The sequence below is a fragment of the Sprattus sprattus genome, assembly GCF_963457725.1.
Source record: "Sprattus sprattus genome assembly, chromosome: 9".
NCBI lineage: Eukaryota > Metazoa > Chordata > Actinopteri > Clupeiformes > Clupeidae > Sprattus > Sprattus sprattus.
The window spans coordinates 7,642,703-7,667,102 of NC_137928.1; the positions used below are offsets into that span (position 1 = coordinate 7,642,703).

Here is a 24,400-nt window from a genome sequence, read left to right on the forward strand (position 1 = left end):
CCCCTTCCAGTGTCAGACCTCATCTGTGGCACAGCTGGCATAGGGCTGCCCCAGCTGGTGGATTTGGGGATAATCGTCTTAGAAAAACGCATGTGCACACACACACGTACACACACACACACTCACACTCACAGAGTGGTTGAGAGAGAGAAACCCCATCGGCTCCGTAACTGTAACGTAACGTAACTCTGATCCCGTCAAAGGGCTGGCCTTTCTCAGCGGTGCACACATTTTTAGTTTACGTGTTTGTGTTTTTGCGTCTGCATCCTGTCCGAGTTTAGAGTTTTAGTGTGTGTGCGCGTGTGCGTTGATGTGTGACCGCTTTGCTTCTACATTGCACATGTTTAGATGTAGCTGAACATCTGTGTGTTGTGGGTATATCTGTGTTTTGCGTGCAAACTGAGGTACTGCAACAGTCACATGCCCACCTGAACTCGGGTGCAACCTTAAACACTCCAACCCACAGTACAAGTACAAGTACAAGTGTGTGTGTGTGTGTGTGTGTGTGTTGTGTGTTTTTTCCCGGCTGGGTAGAAGGATGAACACAGGTAGGGGGAAGGGCAGGGGGGGTAATGAACAACCAAAAGTTCACACATTCACCCACACAACCGCCATAAGAACTCCCATCATCCCTTGTGTGTTTTTTTTTTTATCCCTCCCCCGCCCCCCCCCCCTCCCAGCACAAATCATCGACACTCCTCATGGCTTGTTTAGTCCCAACCGTTGTCCTTGATCATGTGGGCCAGCTCGATGATGAACTTCCCCTCCTTGTATTTCTGACTGCTCTCAAAGGCATGCTCCTGCAAGAGGGGGAGGGGGGAGAAAGAGTGTGACACAGAGCGATAAAGAGTAAGAGAAGGTGAGTAAAAGACAGACAGAGAGAGCGAGAGAGAGGAGGGTTGGAGAGGAGAATGTGGGGGTGGACGAACCTTTGATTGGCACTGCAATGATACTGAAAGCACTCATCTTCTAATGCAGCTGAAATGTCTTCAAAGCACTACGGCGCCCTGCACTAAGTCTCCAGTCATTCCTGCGTGCCATCTCACTGTGATCCTGTTCATCCCTTTCTTTTTATATCGGATGGATTTGGCACGGTGGAGGGTGGGGGCGGGGGGGGTGGGGGGGGGGGGGGGGGGGGGGGGGTGGGGGTGGTGGTGAGAGCAGCGATTATAAATGTCACAGTTTAGAAGTGCACTAGGTCAAGCATGCCTGGAACTTTGACAAAGACACCGGATCCCGGGAACCATATTAATATCTGCCCTCATATTCATAAATATCTGGGCAAAACATGAATGGGGCGGCAGACCATGTCTGGACATGTGTGGTTTACGCAGATGGAGAAGTGGATATGGATACCTCCTTTTTTCTTTCGCATGTGCCAGACCAAGCAGCGGTTTCCATTATCCAATAATCCATTGTCTACTGCTTGCTGAACTTGAACTAACATTGAGATACAAGGACGGGAAAAAAAAAAACTGGCAGGCTCAACAGCTCTGACTTTAAAAATGGACACCACGGCAGGAATGTCCTACAGCTTGTAGAGTGCCGTGGGTCGTTGGTATTAAATGCCATGGCTGTGGTTTCTCACTAGAAAACCTCTTACTGATGAAGAAAGTAGATACAGTACTTGCTGCCTGCCCTGACCTTGACCTCTAAAAGCTGCAATGCTCACCATTGCTCCTTCATGCCAGGAGTAACTGTGGTTACACCATAACACTGATTTGTGTATCTACTGTAAGCCAGCCAGTTCCTGAGGTCGGTTACAATGCTGCCACATGAGCTGGCCGGATCTCTGACAAATACCAGCGACTGTAACTAGGCTCTCAATATCAACCCTTTTACGACTGAGACCACATATAAACCAGTCATCTTGCAGAACCGCAACAACAAACTCGATGGCTGCTAAGGCTGAGGCTTATCTTAGGCACTCTGAGATTCTTTTGAATGAAAAGTGCGTTAAAAATAAAATGAATTATTATTATTATTATTATTATTATTATTATCTCTACACTTACATTAGCCGTCCTCCGTCCTTATTGACTTCCCTGTCACTCTGAGAGCATACATGTGAAAGGGAGCTCTTCCTTATGCTAGTAGGGTGAACTGAGGTCCCTGCAGCTGGAATAAAACCAAGTGTGAATATCCAAGTTCCCTTCAGCCTCATTTGCCACCTCCAGTCACATTAGGGGCCAAATGTGCACCACTTTGCTGGAGTGTAAAAGTGAAGTTGTTTATTTAAACACTCCTTCAGGGACGAACAGGGCTTGTGTGTTTGTGGTGGTGCAGCATTATTAGATTCGATTAGATTCAACTTTATTGTCGTTGCACAGAGTACAAGTACTGAGACAACGAAATGCAGTTTAGCATCCAACCAAAAAGTGCAGAGTATGTGCATAAGTGGAATGTGGAATAAGTGAATAAATAAGATATATACAGATATATACATATATATATATATGAGGATGGACACACACTCACGTATTTCCATCCCAGTGTGGTCTTGCAGTTCTCACAGTAGATGTCTGCAACAGCGTGAAGCCCAGTGAGCAGCACCCTCTCCTCCGCCGGCCCACAGCCCACATTCACCCTGGGGAGAAGGACAGAGAGAAGGAGAGAGAGAAGGAGAGAGAGGAGAGGAGAGGAGAGGAGGAGACAGAAGGAGAGAGAGAAGGACAGAGAGAAGGACAGAGAGAAGGAGAGAGAGAAGAAGAGAGAAGGAGAGAGAGACGGAGAGAGAAGGGGAGAGAGGAGGAGAGAGAGAAGGACAGAGAGAAGGAGAGAGAGAAGGAGAGGAAGAGACAGGAGAGGGAGAGAGAGAAGGACACAGAGAAGGAAAGAGAGAAGGACAGAGAGAAGGAGAGTGAGAAGGAGAGAGAGAAGGACAGAGAGAAGGACAGAGAGAAGGAGATAAAGAGAAGGAGAGAGAGAAGGAGAGGGAGAAGGACAGAGAGAAGGAGATAAAGAGAAAGAGAGAGAGAAGGAGAGGGAGAAGGACAGAGAGAAGGAGATAAAGAGAAGGAGAGAGAGAAGGAGAGAGAGAAGGAGAGGGAGAAGGACAGAGAGAAGGAGATAAAGAGAAGGAGAGAGAGAAGGAGAGGAAGAGAAAGGAGAGAGAGAAGGAGAGAGAGAAGGAGAGGAAGAGACAGGAGGGGGAGCAAGAGAGACAAACAAAGAGGAATAAGATGGGAGAGTCATCATCTATCGGATAACACTGTATTATGGATACACAGATGTGAGTCCTACAGTGGTGTTATTAAGCCATACATCACATTAGGCACTGTGCTTTACTCTCTGAGTGTCAGTAAAAGCCACACATACACACCGCAGTGAGGACACTGAAAAGGATTCTCAGTGACAAAGGAGATACTTACACTGAGTTGAACAGATAAGCTCTACCTTGACTTCCTTGAAAGGACTAGAGAGAAATGAGACAGAACACCTATGAGAAACACAAACTGGCAACGCTCACTAAATCATTCCAGTGTATGTCCTCTTGTCTCTCCTCAATGAGGGTCTCGCCTTAAACCTCCAAATGGGACTTTTTTTGTGCAAGTTTTTTTGTTTTGTTAAAACAGACACTTTCTCCCACTTTTTTTTTTATCTCTTCCTTCAGTTCGTTTTTTTTGTTTGTTAAAACAGACACTTTATCCCACTTCTTTTTTTAAAATCTATTCCCTCAGTTCGTTTTTTTTTTTGTGTGCATGCTTACAGGAACGAAGTGGGTAGCTGTTTGTTGCCATGGTGATAAGCAGGTGGCAGGTGTGTGTTGGGGTCAGTCACCTTGGAGATCAGCTCGTCGTGGTTGGCCAGGTGTGCTCGGCAGTGGATGCAGCTGTAGGTGCGGTGGCAGCTGGGCAGGTAGGCCTGAAAGGTCTTGGAGCGCGTCATAGTGACCATGGGCGGGGTCGGCGGGCGGTGCAGGAAGGGGCTGCCGGCCCAGGTCGGCTCGCAGGGGAAGCACCGCAACACACAGGTGAGGGCCGTGGTGGGGGCGGGGCAGGAGGCACACACCTGTCCACACGGGCACACACACGCACACACATGTGCACACACATGTGCACACACACACACACAGTCAGCCAGACAGCCGAGCCAGAGAAAGAGAACAAGAGAGAGGGAGAGTAAGTGAAAGAGATGGGTTGGGTTTAAATCAAGCTCATTCAGTCTCCAGAGAAGCCATTGTGCTCAGACAAAGTCTGTGTCTTTTTTTTCGGTCAAAGATCTGACCGTTATCTCCAAGTCCAACAACAATATTGCTGCTGTGACAGAGCCAATCTGCAAACACAGACTTACAGCTTGGAGATGGAGACTGATGGGGACTGGAGGAGACTTCAAACTGTTTTGCAGTGTAGGAGGAAGACACATTCTTGCAAAGAGTCTTTGTTCTTAACAACTCTCCTGAAGGCAGTGGCTCATGACTCCCTAACACTAGGTCCCTAATTTGATAGATGAGATAGTATTTTTTTTAATTCATTTGGTCATTTCATAACATGCGCAGAGATCTAAGCGCCTTTGAGGTAAACTAATGTCTCATTTGTGTGTGTCTGATCGAAAAGGTAGGCATTGCATAGAAATAGATTTGAGGAAAGCATTATGTCTCTTCCTTCTTTGAAATGCAACAAAAAGTGGGACAGAAGTAATATATAATATAATAGTATGGGGGGGGGGGGGGGGGATTTTACAAGATAGTTTCGACCACGAAACAATGGGTCTTTCTTCCATTTAAGGTTCTAATATAGCCTAATGCCTAACAGTGTAGAGGAGATTAAGATAAACCAAAAGTGGGAAGGAGTGCAATTTCTATGTCTAAAACTGGGATTATTCCATGATAAAATATTGATTTCATTTTCGTTTTATTGCTAACATGGACCACTGAAACTAACATGTAAATCAATATTTCACATGTCTGTCCGAGTTCAGTAATGTTGCTTGAATTAAAGGCACTAACTACATAGAGCTGTTTTTATATAAAAATACAACTGGAGTCGTTGTCATAGTGATAGTGTTGCGCCATCATCATTTGGGTAGTTTATGGTACAAATGATTCAATGTCTATATGATGTAGAAGGTCAGAAACATAGAGAGCTTCGACAGATGTTCAGTGTTCATTTCCTGTAAGTCTATCTTATTATCCTATGTGTCTGTATAAAGCTTTATTGCAAATTTAGAAAGAAAGATAATTATTACAGAGATGAGCCATGGTAGATGATTAATTTCCTTCGCTGTCATTCACTTTTTACCATCACCCACCCTCTCTCTAGCCTGCCTGCTGTTCACCTGGTTTGCATTGAATTTGGAAGCACAAAAAGGGAATTAATCAAGGTAGATGCCGAAACAAGTAATCTGATAGTTTAAAAGGTTTCCTAATATTATTTCTAACTTTGCTTGGTTTGTTTAGCATTTTGGATTATTCACTGGATGATATGAAATATTACATGATATTCATGGACGTCTGCTGTTTCCTAAAAATAAATGCTGTGCAATCAATACTTTTCTCTCATTCTTCTGTTGGAGTGGGGCTGGGACTGTTTTGCCAATAAATTGCGAGTATTTAGTTACTTGCGAGAAAATGCTTTGAAAACCACCTTGATGTTTTTGGTTTATTTTGAATTTATTTGATTCCTGGTCTGTGGCACAGCATTTGGAGACCCCTTGATGACCTTCAAGAAGCTCTTGAAGACCCAACTCTTCAGAGAGCACCTCCCCTTCCTAACTGGCACCTTGTCTTAACTTGCATTTAAGCAGGGACAGTCCCGCACCTCTTTTTCTTTCTATGTCGTTTTCTATTTCTTGAAAAAAAAAAAAAAAAAGCAGTATTTATTGTTACACCCGGTTTTATTGCTCTTAGCTTGACTGTTCTCTCCCTTGTACGTCGCTTTGGATAAAAGCGTCTGCTAAATGACTAAATGTAAATGTAAACCCTTTGATGACCTTCATGGAGTGTATTCATTATCTCCCCTCTGAGCACCTGAGGTATAACGATTCTCTCCCCTTTAATGAGAAGGTCTCCTTCAAGATACCGCTCCGTTCTGCCCTGCCAATGGGGTGAAGACCCTGGTCTCAGTCCGTGTTTCTCTGGGCATTCCGTTAGACGGTAGTGTGCCACTGTCTGGCATGTTTCATCTGTTTGTTGTGCCTGTTTGATTTCTTTCAACCGTGTGCCCATTGCAGGGAGTGAAGACCGACAGCATCCACAAACACATCTTTTTCTAGTGGTTGGACATCAGAGGACAGTGTGTCACTCAGTGGAGGTCTTGATAGTGTGTCTGATAGCGCGGTGATGAGGTTTTTACCTGGGATCTCTCTGTTTCTGTGTGATTTAAGATTTGTTTTTGGCTTTTTATGCCTTAAATTGATAGGTTAGTGAAGAATGGGACAGGAAATGAGAGGGAGAAGAGGTGGGGAGTGGACTGGAGAAATAACATCGGGCTGGATTCAAACCCGTGTCCTCCAAGGGCGTCAAGCCCGAATGTGGTCGGGGTTACTGTTTGCGCTACAGAGCCCCCCAGCCCCTATTTCATATGCTGATGCATCTGCTGCTACTCTCGTGTCTGCTGTGTTCGAACACGGAGCGAGTGCTTTTGGTTAACTCAGCCTCTCTTTCAGCTTTTCAAAAGCAGCCTGATAAAGGAGTTCTCCCCAGGCCCATTCACTTTCCTCTCTCAGTAGGTCCTTTTACTGGCATGGTGATGGTAGCCACTGTGGCACAAACTTGCACAGATAGTTTGCCATGCGCAGATTGCGCATAAGGTTCCAAATGTCATCCACAATGGCATCTGTAGAATAGCTTTAACTTTTTTTGAAGAAACCTTGTGACCGAGGCAAATGATGTGTTCCTTAGCAAGTGTGAGGCCTTCATCCTACATCTTCGACACAAGATGTCACCTTTGGTCATGTTCTTGTCTGTTTTTTCCCCATACACCAACACATTGTCTGCTTGACAAAACACACCCTCAAACTCTCGAACATCTGCAACATCCTCTTTTAAAAGGTTAAGCAGTGGATACAATGCCAAAAGGTAGGTGGTTGAAAGCCAAACATGCCAAACAAACATTTGTCTCTTTCTTCCAGTTAGTCTACACTATCTTTGCTGTGGGATGCTGCTGTAGTCTCAGCACCTACCCACCCCCCACCACACTGTCACACACGTATTCTTCCTCATACTCTGTTCTAGCCTTTACCTGCCATGTAAATAATTGCCACCATCTACATAGTTTTTTTATTCCATTACTTTACCTACCCTTGTCCTAGTAACCTTACGGCCTGAACTTATGTGCTACCGTTCTGCTTCAGGTTTCATCCTGATAAACAGTGAGTTTGGAAATGAATGGCTTCCCCATTCAGAAGAACGTTTTCCGTCCATGGCCTTGTGGTTTGAGAGTATTCACTGTCTGGCTGGTGTTCTGTGACTGTGTGTATTGCCAATGCAGGCTACAGCATATTATAAAACAATTGGGTTCTATCCCGTTATTAAGCTGTTTCTGATTGGACGAGAGACGTTCCATGCTTTGGATTATCCTAGAACAACCCAACTCGGACTTAATTCAAAGTTTTTATAATTCTAAACCAAGACGTTGACAATGGAACAATTTTTTGTTGCGGATTTTTTTTTAAATCAATAACTTAGTGTTGAAATGTTAATTGGTTGACTAAAGAATTGTTTTATAAAAGCAATATAGTACCTGTGCAAGTACTATATTCCAGCCTCGGTGGCTACGGCCGAACACCAACCGTGGGAATAACCCTTACCTACCCCACTCCCACTATATTGCTTAAATGCCCTATTCTGTGACACTTTTGACATTCAATGTCTTTAGCTGGACAGTCTTTCCATGCATGTTGGTGTCCTTTCCGCATCATAAGGCCCTAGATTTCCGCAATGTGGAAAAAACAGACGGAACCGCGGATCACAGTTGAACTTGGAATTTAGCGCAATAAAATGACGGGATACTAATACATTAATAGCACTAATAGCATTACAGACAATTATTTTGTAGACTGACACAGGAGTTTAAAAATGGCCATTGGGGCAGCAACTATTCTTAGAATAACCATGAGACTTACAATGTATATGTAGGTTATTATAACACAAGTGTCTTACCGACTGTCCTGTAACTAGAAACCTAAAGGTAATCTCCTAAATACGTTTGAAATTGAAAATTATGAACTTTATTTGTAGTCTTCAGGGTTATCCTATCATTGCTACCCAACACTCCCTACCCTACTACAACATAGATCTATCACCTAGCCAGAACACAAAAATTGAGGAAAGGCACAGTAGACTATGTTCAGAGTACATTTTGTGATCGACATCAAAGCTCGTTGCCCTATGATCCCATTCTGGGATGACACACCTTGCTTCACTCTCTGGCCCTGCTGCAGTTTTGGAAGCGAGAGTGTAGGCGTGCATCTCGGTGACAGCGGAAAGGGCATCTGAGGCCAGGGCTTAAGGGCCTGAGTGGCCTCAGCATAGCGGCTGCGCTTGTGTTTGTCTGTCCATTGTTCACCAGCCAAAGACGTGGGTCTCAAGCATAAAGGAAGCACTGAGAGGCCGCCGGCCACTACCACACACACACACACACACACACACACACACACACACACACAGACACACACACACACACACACACACACACAAACACACACACACACACACACACACACACACACACACACCGAACACACACACACACACACACACACACACACACACACACACAGTCGAACTCAAGCCAAGCAACCTGCTCTGACCTCAGTGAACCTCTTTGCTGCGCTAAGAGTCGAGTGAGTATTTTTGGGTCTCTGTAGGAGTTCAGGGCCAAGCAAGCAGAATTTGTCTGGGAGTGTAAAGTTGCAACTAATGTGTCACTTGAGGATGTGCAGCATTGAGTGTAGAAGGGTTTCACTTTCTCTCACACTGACACACATACAAATACATGTGTATGCAAGTAAGAACCATATCCTTCAAGAACCATATCCTTTCTTGCAAGCTCTGCATTTTTCTAAAGTCTCAACATGTACAGTTACATCCAAGAGGCCTAGACTTAATGGGAAAAAAATCAATGGAGTGTACTGGCTGGGTCAGGGTTGCGGATTATTCAGATCTCGGAAAGTGCCATATTCGCGTCATATGACGCCATACACAGGGGGTTCAGGAAGTGTAACGTACTTTCAGGCATTGGTAGGGGTACCAAGACCTAGTTTTTAGCCTTATACTCTAACCCTAACCCTAAAAAATCTTAAGAAAAAGTTAATTCTGTCACTTAGAAAAACAGTATTCTACTTTTCCGGGATCCGATAAATCCGCAACCCTGGGTCAGGCTCAAAATGATGCACTCCTCTGTCAGAGCCCTATGAGTTGAAGGGTCTTTCTCCCTATAACTTGTGAAGTATGGGCTGATGCCATGAAAGCACAGAGTACAACTGGATCCTGTGAACTAACCCGCCCTAAGTATATCTTCTGAGATTACATTAACTTGCACTCCCAACTCAATTATAAAGGATTTTTCCCCCAGCCTTAACTTAGACCCAACAAATCAAAAGATGAAGTCATCCTTTTCGAGAGGAAAAAAAAAAGATTGCAGCTCTTATATTGCAATCCAGGATCCCTCTCCGGATCGATAGTTTGGCCTTAAGCATTTGTCTCAGATTACACAGACGTAACACAGTACATTGATAGGTGGGACAGAGCAGCACTAGCAGCACTAGCCTAGACAAAACAGTATGTCCAGCAGATTATCCTCTGACTGCCGTCGTAACAAAAACACATCTAATCAGTGCCCTGACCCATAACAGTGTTCTACTGTCTGCCGTCGGCGAGAGCAATCACACAGCTGGAATCGATGCCAAAATGTGGCCCGTGAACTACAGTTAGCACGCTATCTGTGCCAGAGCGGTGGCACATTTAATTAGAAACTAAATTAATAAATAAATCAAGTGACGTGTGATCGGGAGCATGAATCCACTGGAGGGGAATTCCACCTTGCGGTGCTGCCGGAGCTGGGTGGTTGGCAGGGGAGGGCGGCGACGGGCACAGGGAGTGGCATCCCGGGCAGGCATCCCGGAGCCATCCTGACTGTCAGAGAGCTATAGTGTGGGCGCGTTGGCAGGAAAGGTGTGGCAGGAATGCTGCAGAGGGTTTCAGTGTTTTACAGCACTTGATAATGATACTGGAAACACTGCAGTTTCATGATATTGGTGTGATATTTTATATCACACTGAAGACTTATTTTAATGAATGACAGTAAGATGCAACTGCATTACATAAACTGCAGTGGCTTAACTCGTATCTAATCTAAGACGTTTCTTGTGCTGTAAAACACCAACACATTAAGAAAGTCATAACATGGGGGCCTTACTTAAGTCCTGGTTCGGTCAGAAGTACAGGCTTGTCTCGCTGTCTGCACACAAATAAGATGTGCTGCTAAAATGACAAACAGCAGGGATGCTGCTACCATTGTTGCCCCCCCAGAGATGGAGAGACACAGAGGGAGAAAGAGAGGGAGAGAGAGAGAGAGAGAGAGAGAGTAAGGGAGTGAAAGGAGTGACTGGCTCAAAGTAACCATCATCTGCAGTGCCCACGACCAAAGGCAAAAGTGCCCTGACAGGCAGCCCGCCACGTCCCCCACCTCTGCCCCGATGTCCCTCTCGCTCAGCAGCGGCCTGTCCCTGAGTGACAAGCGGTATCCCCGCACAAACGTCTTTCAGACCCTGTGTCTTTCTCCCATTGGGGGGGTGGGGGATACGTCCTTCAGCCCCTGTGTCTTTCTCCCATTGGGGGGGTGGGGAGATGTCTGATGCGCTCAGCGCTACAGCTGCGTCGGGCGAGGCTCTGTGCCGCAGCACCCCCCCCTTGCTCCATTCAAGGCTCCCGTGTCTCCAAACAACCTTTCTTACGTAACCAGGCACTGCCGCTGCCGCTGCTGCTGCTACTGCTGCCACCACTGCTAATGGTGATAACAGCAACTACAGCAACAGCAGCAGGGCAGAGGAGGGAGGAAGAGAGAGGGAAAGAAAGAAGGGCGGTAAGAAAGAGAGAGAGAGAGAGAGAGAGTTAGGGGGTTTGTTGAGAAAAAAGACACTAGGTTGAGATGAGAGTGGGAGTTGATGAGGGATGAAAGAGGGATTGATAGAGATTATTTCCAAACACTGCTAATGACTTAAGAATATAATAATCAAGTGACTTGTATTAATATATTCCTTGTATGAATTATGTGCTTATGAAAGCAGGAGCATGGCTTTTCTCTCTGTGTGTGTAACTAGAATATTAGGTGCCACTAAGTCTGCATATGAACAAGAGCATGTTTAGACCAGAGGAGATAAGAAAGGAACTGTGCTTCTTCCGACCTTGTGCAAAACTGCCATCCTTGCAAGACAGGGAGCCTCGGACGTGAGAAATCCACCACGTGATCATCCCTGCTGAAAGCTAAACTTCTGACTATATAAACCTGGAGGCGTGGGTTTATCAGGGTCTTCACTGTCAGCCTCGGCTGGGAGGGGAGCCCAATTGCAATTGTTGTTGTTTGTCTGTCTAATAAATGTACTTTCATGCAGCTCCGGAGTCCTGAACTAACTAGGGTGAATTTTTCACCTATCAGGGATGGAGTGAGAATGAGACAGAGAGGTAAAGAGGAGAAGGGGGAGTGGGTGAGGGTGAGGGAGAGGGTGAGGGAGAGATGTAAATAGAGAAAGAGAGACACGAATGTCCTTGTGTTCAGCTCTGATCTCTCCTCTGAAACTGTTCTGTGAGCACCTCCCACAGCTGGCTGGTGTTGGCAGGTCTTACAGCTGTAGCATTGAAGGATACTCTGTATACATTTGTTGTTTTTGGGTTAATGCTACCTAAACATCTAAATTCAAGCTAGGCATCTAGTTGAAGTGGGAATATGGTGGCTTCCAGTCAGAAAACATCATACTGACTGAATGAGAGATCCAAAGTTTAGCTGTAACCTTAAAACCACTCAATTGATGTGAAATCCACATAACTGGAAAAGACATTGTAGTTTTCCCTTCAGTTTTCTACTTGTATACCAGAAAGCAAATGGAAGGGGTGCACACTCTTCAAGAAAACCAGATTGCGCAACTTCCCAGGAGGCTTAGGAAAGACTTCCACATCCTACTGCTAGTACAGATGTTCATCCAGCATACTGATGTTTACTGATCCAGAATAGGAAGTGACAGACCATGTGAGTGAGCACAACGATGACGGTCCCCCTCTCAAATGCTGCCTTGAATGTAACTATTACGTTTGTAATGCTTCAGTAAATGTCACCGAATTTTCATGAAGTATGGAGGTGGTTCATATTGGATGTCCCCACTGTTGTGTTGTATCTTCTGAAATACAAACAACACTCCCCAGGCACTGATAACTACAGGCCTCCTTTGGATGAGGAGTCAAACAACTTCTCTGCCTCACTGTGTATGTGAGATTTGTTTTTCCTCTCCCTCGATTATCTTGTCTGGCCTACATGCATTGCTGTGTCTGAGTGTGTAATCTATTTGTGTTAAACCAGGTCAGAGGCAGTGGTGACAGTGTGTATATGATCAGGCCTGTATGTAGGCCAGCGTTTTAGACGTTACAGTGCACAGATGGGGAAAAAGGGCACAGCACATCAATCCAGCTACACCATAGAATCCGAATCACTATAAAACACTTAACAAAGCGCATATACATGTCAACAAATGTGTTTAAATGTTAAATGTATGATGAAGCTTGTGATACTTCAGTAATCAGTTCATGTCTTAGTGTAACATGGACTACGTGATGATGAGTGACAGGCATGCTCGGACAACCCTTGAAGTCAGTTTGGCCATAACAAAGTGATTTGTAACGCTCCCCAAAATCAAGGGTGATAAGACATGAATAACGGAGCCATCAGTCGCATGCACAGTGCATAACATTTAAAACATGTTGCGAAATGTTCAAGTTCAGCACAACTTTTCGGTTCTAATAGACAGGGATAACCGTCCCTTCAGGACACACATACATTCTCACAACAACATACTGATCCCAGTTTTCACACACACAGAGATGCCACATGACTGACTGTCAAGTCCAAACGAGCCTCATCCAAACAAAAATAAACATGACGCAGGCAAACAGATTGCACGGGGCATGTCGTCAATTTAGCCCTCTTTGATAGCTAACAACTGTAACCATCTAAATATGATCAGATACATCGTAACGTAGATTGGGAAATTTTAGAGATACTAATGCAAAATAAAAACAACACGGCCGATGCGCCATCCGCAGCGCGATATGGATGCGTCTCCCTGTTGCTGCTGCTGGTGGCGCAAGATCACGCCACGCGCGTAACGTTAGTAACGGAGCGTAATAACAAGCAGACCCACTGCGGACTTCGCCATCCCATGGATTCAACAAAACAAGTCGTTTGCATCAACTATTTTTTTTTCTCCCAGTTGCCAGTACAAAATATCGTTACAGTCATTACAGTTGCACGCATGAATCGACTCACGACGGCAACGTCAATGTGACGATGCAGAAAGACATTAATACTCACGAAGCGGTTTATTTCTGGGCTCGGTGCAAAACAACTTTAAGTTCCATAATCGGGTATTACCTTTGAAGAGAGGAAAAAATATTCACAGGATGGTTGCACCGCTTCTGTCTCCCGGACAAACTTTATACGGGGCAAATCAGTTCATTCCTTCACAGGCAAATTTCCTTTTATCACGTAAACAAGTCGGGCAGACGTGGTATTTAGAGGCACGATGTATCAACCGAGTTTGATGCAATCATGCAGAATCACACTGTACTCAACTTGAAGTCAAAGTGACAGCTGTTTCCACCAACCAATAATACGACAGTGCATAGCAACATTCCCCTGATTGGTCAAAAGAAAACACAAACGACCAATGGTAGGGCGTACTGTTATCTACCTGCAGCTGCGATTCAGTTTGAGGAGAATGCGAGCTGCTGCAGACATCAACAAAATAGAACAACACTGTCTGTATCTTGCATAGGTCTATCTATCGTTTCAGCTGGAAGCCAGACTTTTGTAAAGACTGTATGTCTATTGTATTCAAGCAGTATGCGTAAAGATGTGCCAGCAAATCTAATCTTGTTATAATGATGTAGCCTATGCTGTTCAGTCATGAAAAAATGCGTCAAAAAGTAAAGAAAAGACCTGGATTGTCTAACTGCATTCTACAAATAACGATTTAGTTATTCGATTGCAATAAATACAAACATTAGGTAAAAGCACCAATTCTTCAGTACTGACGGTATTTAAACTTTAACACAAAAGGCCTAGTACTGTTTCTATAGATAGTAATGCAGGACTAGATAGACAGCTTTTCAGAATTCTATGGCACTAGTTTAATTGATGGAGCATGGCGCCCTCTGGCGTCTTTTATAGTTCCATGTCGGCAACAAATCTGAGAAAGCGGTCTCAAAACAACCACTACGCCAACGTTAGTGGAAATGCAAAGTGTATTACATATGTCTTCAATAAATGTTACATATACGTCAGCTGAAATCGTCACCTCTGACCAGAGGATTGCAACCTCAAGGTAATCTTACAACCACTCCCACTGAGAGTGCATACACTATGCAGTTACAGATCACTTCTGGGGAGAAAAATGAAAGTACATTGGCATGACGCTAATGCTTGAGGTTACTCCTGATGCAATTGATCAAACATGTGAACAGGTATCATTTCAAAAATAATTTATTAAACAGGCCTATCAAGACTGAAAACAAATCCCTAATTGTAAAATTCAAATCACTAAGGGCTGAAAGGAACATGACTTGAAAAAATTACAGAAGTAAGACACAACACCAATGGTACAAAACATCCAGACTGACATGGATTGTTTCTCATCAGTTCATTAAATTGCATTGTTGCCATTCATCTCTTTCCAAATGAATAGCCACCCAACACCTATCTGGTTGGGAGTTTTCTTTGAGTATACTGATAGCACAGACTAGTCTGTGAAGTCTCCTATGACTGGGCCATAACAGTTCCATTGACTTAAAATATAAAAAAAAACCTTGACAGGGAAAAATCATTTCATATTGATTACCTAATTCTATCCTTTTTAATGTGACCTTACAACCCTTTATTGCCAAGAAATCCATGCAAAACAAAACATGATCAACAACACTTATTACTTCACCACTTATTATATGTCATATATCCTTATTCAACACAGATCCGAGACACAATCTTTATAGTAGTATGCAGTATGATGTCATTATGTCAAATATACATACTTGATCATTCAAACAACATACTATAACCTTGTGCAAATTCTAATACAACAGCCCAAACGTCAATACATCTATTTTTTTTTTCTGAAATGGAACAAACACATTCAGAACAGCCTGGAACCAATGTTCCACAACAATACATTCAGCCTCTGCCAACAGCAGAGGTCCATGATAGGACGTCAAACACCTGTCAGTCCTCAAGGGGGGGGGGGGGGGTTAGTGGCAGTACAAGGCATGTCAATGCCCAGAAAAATAATCCATTGGAGGTGACAGAACACTGAAACCCACACCCATTTTGAGTGCTCAGCTGCTTACCCAAATTGGCCCTGTGGCAGGCGCCGTTACATTAATTCTGGTTTCCTCATTTCTCTTACTCTGTGAGATTGTACAAAATTATGAAATGCCTCCCTGGGTCACTCTGGCGATCATCACTTTAAGGTGGCAGGTGAGTTAATTCCTTAAAATGAATTCCTTTAATGTCGTACAAATACACTTCGAATGCCTTACACTTTAAACAGCATTGACATTTCACAGACATGACTGTAAACCAGCTAAAGCAAAAAACTGATACTTCTCACATAAGATGACTTCTCTTAAATGGACATATTTTCATTCATTTTTGATGCTTTTATTAAGATTCATTATCCTTGCAGTTTTAAATGAAACCTCCAAACAATCCTCTATGAAAGAATACTAAAATAAATGTAGTTTTGGCATGCACTGTGCTGAAGAAAGGTCAGAGCTGCCTGTGCCACAGAGAATACACAGATCTCAATACACTTCATGATGTGCAAATACTACATGGAAAACTCATTTGCCCTTTACATCCCTTTACATTCCTATACCATTCTTGTCCATTCTTTTGTTGTAATAAGTCTAGGTACAAGGGTAATTCAGTGAAACCCTGGAATGCTTGGTCTTCTTTGTATCTTCACATTTTCCACACACAGATGCAAAAACATGGTTTTACCACAGTGACTGTCTATCTACAGCACTGGTAATGCATACAGTAAACATGAAAACATGGTGATTAAAAGGTATAAGGTGTAATTCACACAAACGCACATTGTTCTTCGTCAGCACAACTTTCTCCACATGACCAATCATTCCTGACACACCAAACGCCTCTCATCTAGCTCTCAGCGGGATGCCTTATCCTGCTGCTCTCTCCTCTTTATCCACTCACTCCACAGATATATCGCGCACACACACACACACACACACACACACACACACACACACACACACACACACACACACACACACACACACACACACACACACACACACACACACACACACACACACACACACACACACACACACACACACACACACACTCCAGTCCACTTTATCCACTCACTCCACAGATATCTCTGTTATTCTCCATGAACTCCTTCAGCTTGGTTGGATAGTCGGTCATGATTCCTGTGGCGCCAAGGTCAAACGCACGTTTGAAATCCTCCTCGTCATTCAGTACCCAAATATACACCTGAAGAGTTAACAAAGACAGAGAGAGAGAGTTAAGTGTCAAGAAGATACATGACGACAAAAGGTACGCTCTAATTCCACGTAGATTTAATAGGATTAAAAGAGCTTATGCCTTTATTTCTCTCTATTGTTTTGTAAGGGCATGGCTGTAGTTTCACCAGGGAGTGTGGAATAGTTCTCCAGTCAGAGTGCAGCTTTGGGTTAATCTGAAGGCATATTTCTATTTTATAGTTATGGGGCAGATAACCTGAACAATTGTGCATTTTGTGATAAAAGCGTGAGATTTGCTTGATGTTGTGCTGGAGGACAAACAGCTTGTTGTCACAGATGATGTAGCAGTCCTCAGCAAACCACCCCTAGCTGATCTGTCCTCAATTTCTCCATGCACACACGAGGAAGCTGATACCCGCATGTTATTACATGTGGCTCATGCAGCACAACATGGTCACCAGAGAATTATGATCAATACTGTTGATACCGATGTTGTGGTTTTGGCGGTGGAAGCAGCTCAAGGTGTAAAGCCAGCGGATGAGCTTTGGTTGGCAATTTGGTACTGGAAAAAGTTTTGATACCTAGCAGCCCATGAAATCTCAGGTGGACTTGGGCCTGGGAAGGCACGTGCTCCTCCTGTGTTTCATGCATTGACTGGCTGTGACACAGCATCAAGCTTTGCTGAGGAAAAACTGGTTCCCCGAGATAAGCATCCACTTCTGCACAAACTGTTTATTGATTAATTGGCTTGTCTGCCCTCCCCTGAGAATTGCTTATATAGTACTTATAGATATCTTTGCTGAGGAAAAACTGGTTCCCCGAGAAAAGGATCTAATTCTTTGGTGGCAAAAGCATGACCAAACCTTCCCAGCCCTGAGCAAACTTGCAGAACCTGTGTTTCTTCCTGCTCCTACAGTGTTTCATGCATTCATCACTGGCTGTGACACAGTATCAAGCTTTGCTGGGCATGGGAAAAGACTGCATGGGCTGTGTGGGCTGTCTTTCCAGAGCAATGTTACGCCCCGCATGACGTTCCACAGGAGGTAATGACCGCAATAGAAAGGTTTATCATCCTGCTTTATGACGGAACCTGCACATCCACAGAAATAGACCATGCTAGAAGGAAATTAGTTGCGAAACGGCACATTGTGCAGTCAATCACCCCAACAAAGGCTGCCTATATATCTATGCAACTTTGTAGCAATTACTTTAAAGGAGTATTCTACCATCTTAAAACTTTAATGACTTATTTGTGTTAGACATGTAGTAACTCCCATTATAAAACAATTGGGTTCTATCGCGTTATTTAGCTGTTTCTAATTGGACGAGAGACGTTCCATGCAAAAATAACTAACTAGATCAACAATTAACATATGTCAGAAAATTCAACCTAAAGTTGTTGTCAATGGCTCCCATGGCCGCCAAATTGGAAATTGACAATGGCTCGATATCTTAATTGTTGGACTGTCTTTGGCTATATGTGTACTAAAGTTCACGCTTTTTGTGAACTATCAAGCTAAGCCGCCCCACTATAGAAGCTTTTGCTTCTTTGAATAACTTATGAGACATTGGTTAGACCTCTTCCCTTTGGATAACATAAAAAAAAATATAAAGACTAGAATTTGTGGAAAAACAAACAGAAAGTCAGTAAAATTGGCAAGGCATCCATTAATCCCTTTAGGATGGCCTTCAATCTCCTCCTCCCTACTCCCGACTGCAGCACAACTTCAAGAAGTGCAAGTAGTATAAGTAAGTGGGAAATTGAATAGAAAAGAACCCTTACTTGTATTCCTCTGGCAGTTAAATGATCAAACAGGGCTTTTCTCATCAGCAGCCTGCAAAAGACCCACAGGGATGGTTTCACTATATGCTATAAGTGAACATGTACATCATCTCAACCTTGAAACAGATCAAAGACCGCCTGAAATGGATAATTAGGCAGGTTGCTCTAAATTCACAGAACAGTTCAGACTTACGTGTCAGCAAGCCAAGTTAACACACGCTGGCTTCTAGTCATTCCAGAGGGGTCCTTCAGCCTGTGGGTGAAATAGGCAACATTTATTTGAACAGTGAAATATCAGTCTCACTAATGGGAAAACATTAATCTTGCAACCTGGCTAACAACAGCTATGTAGTTCTGCAGACATGCTCGAAATACAGTAGTTTTAAACCATTTGCTCATATACCTCCGAGCCAAGACAAGCCGATATGAAAATGTCTAGCTTTGAAATATGGGGTATAATTTACGTGCCAAAGTGGGTTAAATATGCTGTTAGGGCTATTTCCAAATCAATGGAAAATCACTCATCTGGGTGACTACTGAGATGTGTTGTTAACCATTAAACAGAGCTGAAATTGGTAGCATGTTCATAGAATAGAGAAATATGGTACAGAAAATCCATATGTTCCTTAACTGATGTAAACACTATGGCCCCTTTTTTGCTGATTTATCTGTACCAACTCCACAAACATCTGGGAATATTTTCTGGTTAAAACCAGGTTAGTTAACTCAATCAATACCCCCAGACACGATCACTATATGTTGCTCACTGGCACTGTTGAACTTTGAACCGTTACAGCAAGAGCTGGAGACATCAATTAAGTTCCTCTCACTAACATTTTATTGGGGCTATGTCTATGTCTGCAGGAGGCTCTGTGCCATCTTTGCAGTAATGACACAAGTCAAAAGAGCCAAAAGAGCCAAAAGAGATGATGATAGATTGCAAGCTCATGTTATACACATGTACAGTACTAGTCAAAAGTTTGGACACACCTTCTCATTTTTTGAATTTTTTTTCTTTTCTTTTATTATTTTCTACACAGTAGATAACACTTTTTTTTGTTTAGTACATCATTCCATATGTGTTCTTTTGAAGTTAAAATTTCTTCAGTATTAATCTACAATTTAGAAAATAATAAAAGTAAAGAAATCACTTTAAAAATTAAAGGTGTGTCCAAACTTTTGACTGGTACTGTAGGTCCATGTGTCTGTGTGGGTGAAGCTGAATACAAGCTCATGTTATACACATTTAGGTCCATGTGTCTGTGTGGGAGAAGCTGAATACAAGCTCATGTTATACACACGTAGGTCCATGTGTCTGTGTGGGTGAAGCTGAATACAAGCTCATGTTATACACACGTAGCTCCATGTGTCTGTGTGGGTGAAGCTGAATGCTCACTTGGTGATGATGGAAGGCATGGGGATTTCTAAGAACTGCTCCTTGAGAGGGAAGAAGGGCAGGAGGCCGGTGTAGAAGAGCCCAACCAGGAGGAGGACTCTGGGCATGCTGAACAGCACTGGGATCCGCGGGTTCTAACAAGCACAGTAAGTAAGTACGTTTTATTTATAGAGCACATTTAAACACAGCATACACTGACCACAGTGCTGTACAATGTCGATAAAAGGCAAATAATACAATATAACCATATAAATTGACCATAAGTCCTAATATCAAATACAAAGTGCAATAAGTTAAAGCTCAGCAAATCACTGAACAGACTTTGGCTCGTGGTTCTTTACCTCGTTGTAGCATTTCTTCACAACTGTGTTGTTGGAGTTCCCCCACACCGTCAGATGTTCCCGGTCGTATTTGACCACTAGTTCTGATACCTGCGGCAATGAAGCAGACCACCAGAAATCTCCTCAGTCAGGGCCTTCACATATTGTGCTCACAAAATACAAACAAGTGAAAAGATTGGTAGGGTAAGTTTAAAAAAAAAAAAACAGACCTTTTTGATGAGCGTGTCATTGTTGACTTTGATGTCGATGTTGACAGGCGTGGCAGGGAAATTCTCAAAGACCTCTCTCAGCAAAGGGATGCGCTTGTCCTCACCTCCCTCACAATAACACTCTATTCAGACAAAAGATAATCACTGATAATAAGATAATCAGCACTGGACTAAACTCCATATGGAGCTCACCTTTACCACCAAACACGTATGTTCATACACTGCTCATTACAGAGATGCATACAGAATACAAATATCCATGCATTACTGTCCCCTAAGTCATGAAGGGAATCATGTCCTTTCATTCCTCCTAGTCTGTTCATATACTCTGAAGTCCATCTACTGGGGACAGTCTCATGCAATCTACTGACATTAACACTGCAACTAAAATATACGTTGTGATTATTTGCCTTTAGTAACACGTTAAGCAGAAATTTGCCGACATCATTTATCATTGATATATTTAAATATCACTTCCTGATGAATGCCATTCAACTTAATAAAAAGTTAATGCCAAAAAGGATCATTCATGAAACAAAACCATCTACATAATTGTCCTGAGCAATGCTCACCTTTCTGAAAAGTGACACCAAGCCTGCAAAGGTAAGGAGGGAGATCCTGTGTAGAGCAAATAAACACACACACACACACACACACACACACACACACACACACACACACACACACACACACACACACAAAAACACACATGAGTGCCTGCTCTTTTCCTATAGGTCACAGCTGTTCAGCAATCAAATGTCAAAGTGGTCCGGAATGAAGTGGCCTGGTGTGAATCCTGGGGACAGATAGTGAGAGGGCATTTGATAGTGAGAGGGTATTCGCCCGATCTGAGTATACTCACAGCATAGGCCACGCTGGAGACGTCAACGCCCACACCTGTTGACCTAATTAGGTTGTGGTCATGTAGAACTACCACTTGCTCATCCTTTGTCAGGTGACAGTCCAGCTCTAACATGTCTGTTCCCAGCTGCACCGCACTGAGGGATTAAGACAAAAGTGAATACCAAAGGGATGTGTACACACACACACACACACACACACACACACACACACACACACACACACACACACACACACACACACACACACACACACACACACACACACACACACACACACACACACACACACACACACACACACACACACACACACACACACACACGACCCTAAAGCTAAGAAGGCAATGAAGACTTGTAAACAATGAGATCTGGGTAATTCTGAAGTATACTTCACAAAACAGTGTTCCAAATATCAATCATAAAATAATGGGGTAAATTAATGTTTTGCACTTCAAATATGTGAATTTTATTTGATGATTTCATAAGTAAAGATGAAGGCTAGATAGGACACTCACTGTTTGAATGCTGCCATTGTGTTCTCCAAGTTTTCTCCAGCTCCTGTGAACACAAACCTGATTTAACATTACGCATAATAGGATTTCAAGGTTGGGCTAAATTGGGCCCTTGACATTTGAATGAATACGCATGAATAATACTTTAGGAATGCTCTAACATGCACAGACAGTTCAAACAGTTTGAATACTGCAGCTATGCAGTATGTTGTGTTTTGTGTGTTGCTACGGTATTAAGGTCATTAGGTGCATTAATGTTTAAAGCTTGCCAGATGTCCCATTTTGGTCTTCCTAAATTCTGGGTCATCGTGGCAAAGTTCAGGTACACATATGTTACTATAAAAAAAAAAAACTAATCTCAGTCTTATCTTGACACACTCACCTTTTTTATGACTTAACATGTACTTTAAAAAGTAGGCCTATGTTGTAATCATTCTTACAACTATTCTAGGTTAGTTGGCTTCATTATTAGTGTCCTATAGAATTGTATCGCTTTGAATGCTTTTCAAATTTATCTTGGACAAAACCACCCCCTGTATCATCTGTGTGACTACAAACCCTGAAGTGTAAAAACCTGATGCACTGCTTGGACTGAAACACAAAAAGTATAAACTAGGCCTAGTCAAATAAAATGAACCATTTTCACATTTCACTGAATTGTTAGCAAAGAGATTTGTAGAAACATGGGTGACAATTTATTTTAAGTTTAGAAAGATATATGGAGAGATGTACATGTAGCCTAGTGATCAAGAAGGAAATTCACCCTCTCCCAAAACGTACTGTTAACAAGGAAATGCACAATAAAGTAAATAGAGGTGAAGGGAGAAATAGAGGTGAAGGGAGAAATAGAGGTGAAGGCTTATGTCTACAGACACCTGAGAAATAAGCCTTTTCACACCAGTTGTTCATTTATAAAATCACATTGCTCTCAGTAGTAGCCACTCACCCCCTCGATGAGATATATGTCTGCTACGGAATCCCCCATGCTTTCGTCGGTGTAACAGAGACGGGAATTTCAACAGCAAGGCGGAGGTCAGCACATACCCCGTCACCGTAGACAAAACGTAAACTGCGGCGCACATCTCAAACCCTCCACACTCTACCAAAATATAAACAACACTGTTAACAGAAATGGTGTATTGCAAACGCTACCATCTCATATTTAGCAAACTACAGTCACCCTAATATGGAAATGCGAAAGTAATTTAGCTTTCTAGCGAGCTAGCGAAGATCCTTAACAGCTGATATGACTAGAGTACTGGTGCTGAGCTAAAGAAACATCTAATCGCTAACTAACTTATTGACAAAGCGAGAAACCAAAAAAGATGAACAGGCATGTAGCTCGCCATGTTCTTTTGTAAAACAACGATGAGTGCACTCTCTTGTATAATCCGACGATTAGCTTCCTAGCTACTGCCAGCTATAAAGTATTACATTACATTGTCGCTATTTCATTGTGTTGCTACATTTCAACAACATATGCCGCTGATATAACTACCATGACATAAAAATCAATTGAAGAACCAGTATCTTACAGCTGACATTCACGAGGTCTCAGACACTCCTGTCTAGTTGCTCATTTATTAAAGTCCAGCATCACGTATCTCGTAGGTTAGATTGCAAAACATCTGTGTGATAACATTTGTTGTGGCCAAGTGCATGAAGTGATCTCTTACGCGCATGCTCTGCTCTCCTGGCTTTTCCTCTGTATTGAGCGTGTCTCTGTTCGGGATTTCTATGGTTCTTCCGGTCTTGTTACTGATGGAAGCATATTACCTATTCATGTCTATGGATGGAAGCACACTATGAAAGCTAAAGTAGGCATACCATACATTTTTTAAATATAAAAGTAAGTTCTTAATTAAAAAACACTAAATCTTGCAGACCACTCTGCTGTTAGGGGCTTATCTTGTGTAATATCGTTTTTGCAAGATGTACACCAAACTTAGTTGTACCATTTTAATTAATTTTACTTCACATTTTCATGCCTTCAAACCAAAAAAGTAACACAATGAACATTTTTTTAGACTGAAACCTTGAACAAATAAAAACACAAAATAAAAAACAAATTTATGTTTGCTGTGAAAAGGGAAATCTGCACCCTATGTGGGCCAGATACTCCAAGAGAACAGCCGTAAATGATGCAATGTCTGGAAGAGATAAGGTTGGTTGATCTTTAAGCTGCTGCAAACAACTTCATCTGTTCTTACTTAATTCTGCAAGACGCAGCAATGGTACTCCAATCCTTTCCGCCAAAGTGCTGAACATTATGCAAAATCAGGGCCTGAGAGGGGAATCTGTAGAGGTTTATTGATTAGTCTAAACATTTGCACTGACTTGTAAGTTTTAGTTGCTGTTTCCGGTGCCCAGAGACATCATTTCTATAGACTGATTGAGCTTGAGTGCTTTGAAAGGGTATTTCACCCATAAAATGAACTGATGTGGCTTTTCAGCACAGTAGATGCAGTATTAGAGAGAAAACTTTGAGGAAGAAGTGTTCAGATGGTCCTTATCAGAAGTTACCTGAGGTTCAAGGCCAGGACATACATTACATCATGGTATGACATAAAACCTTAAAGGCA

At 42.8% G+C, this 24,400-nt stretch overlaps 1 protein-coding gene across 1 annotated transcript; it reads right to left on the reverse strand.

Moving 5' to 3' along the window:
- Nucleotides 1-679: 679 nt before the first annotated feature.
- On the reverse strand, nucleotides 680-23,484 carry gdpd1 (glycerophosphodiester phosphodiesterase domain containing 1). Its single transcript, XM_080845146.1, has 15 exons — nucleotides 23,354-23,484; nucleotides 22,765-22,917; nucleotides 21,822-21,864; nucleotides 21,306-21,441; nucleotides 21,016-21,061; nucleotides 20,444-20,565; nucleotides 20,235-20,324; nucleotides 19,894-20,027; nucleotides 18,691-18,750; nucleotides 18,498-18,549; nucleotides 16,596-16,724; nucleotides 3,781-4,011; nucleotides 3,372-3,415; nucleotides 2,479-2,587; nucleotides 680-800 (listed from the first exon to the last, which is right to left on the reverse strand). The coding sequence occupies exons 2-15, from the start codon at nucleotides 22,898-22,900 to the stop codon at nucleotides 711-713; spliced, it is 1,422 nt and encodes a 473-aa protein (XP_080701272.1). The 5' UTR covers nucleotides 22,901-22,917; nucleotides 23,354-23,484; the 3' UTR covers nucleotides 680-710.
- Nucleotides 23,485-24,400: the final 916 nt, after the last annotated feature.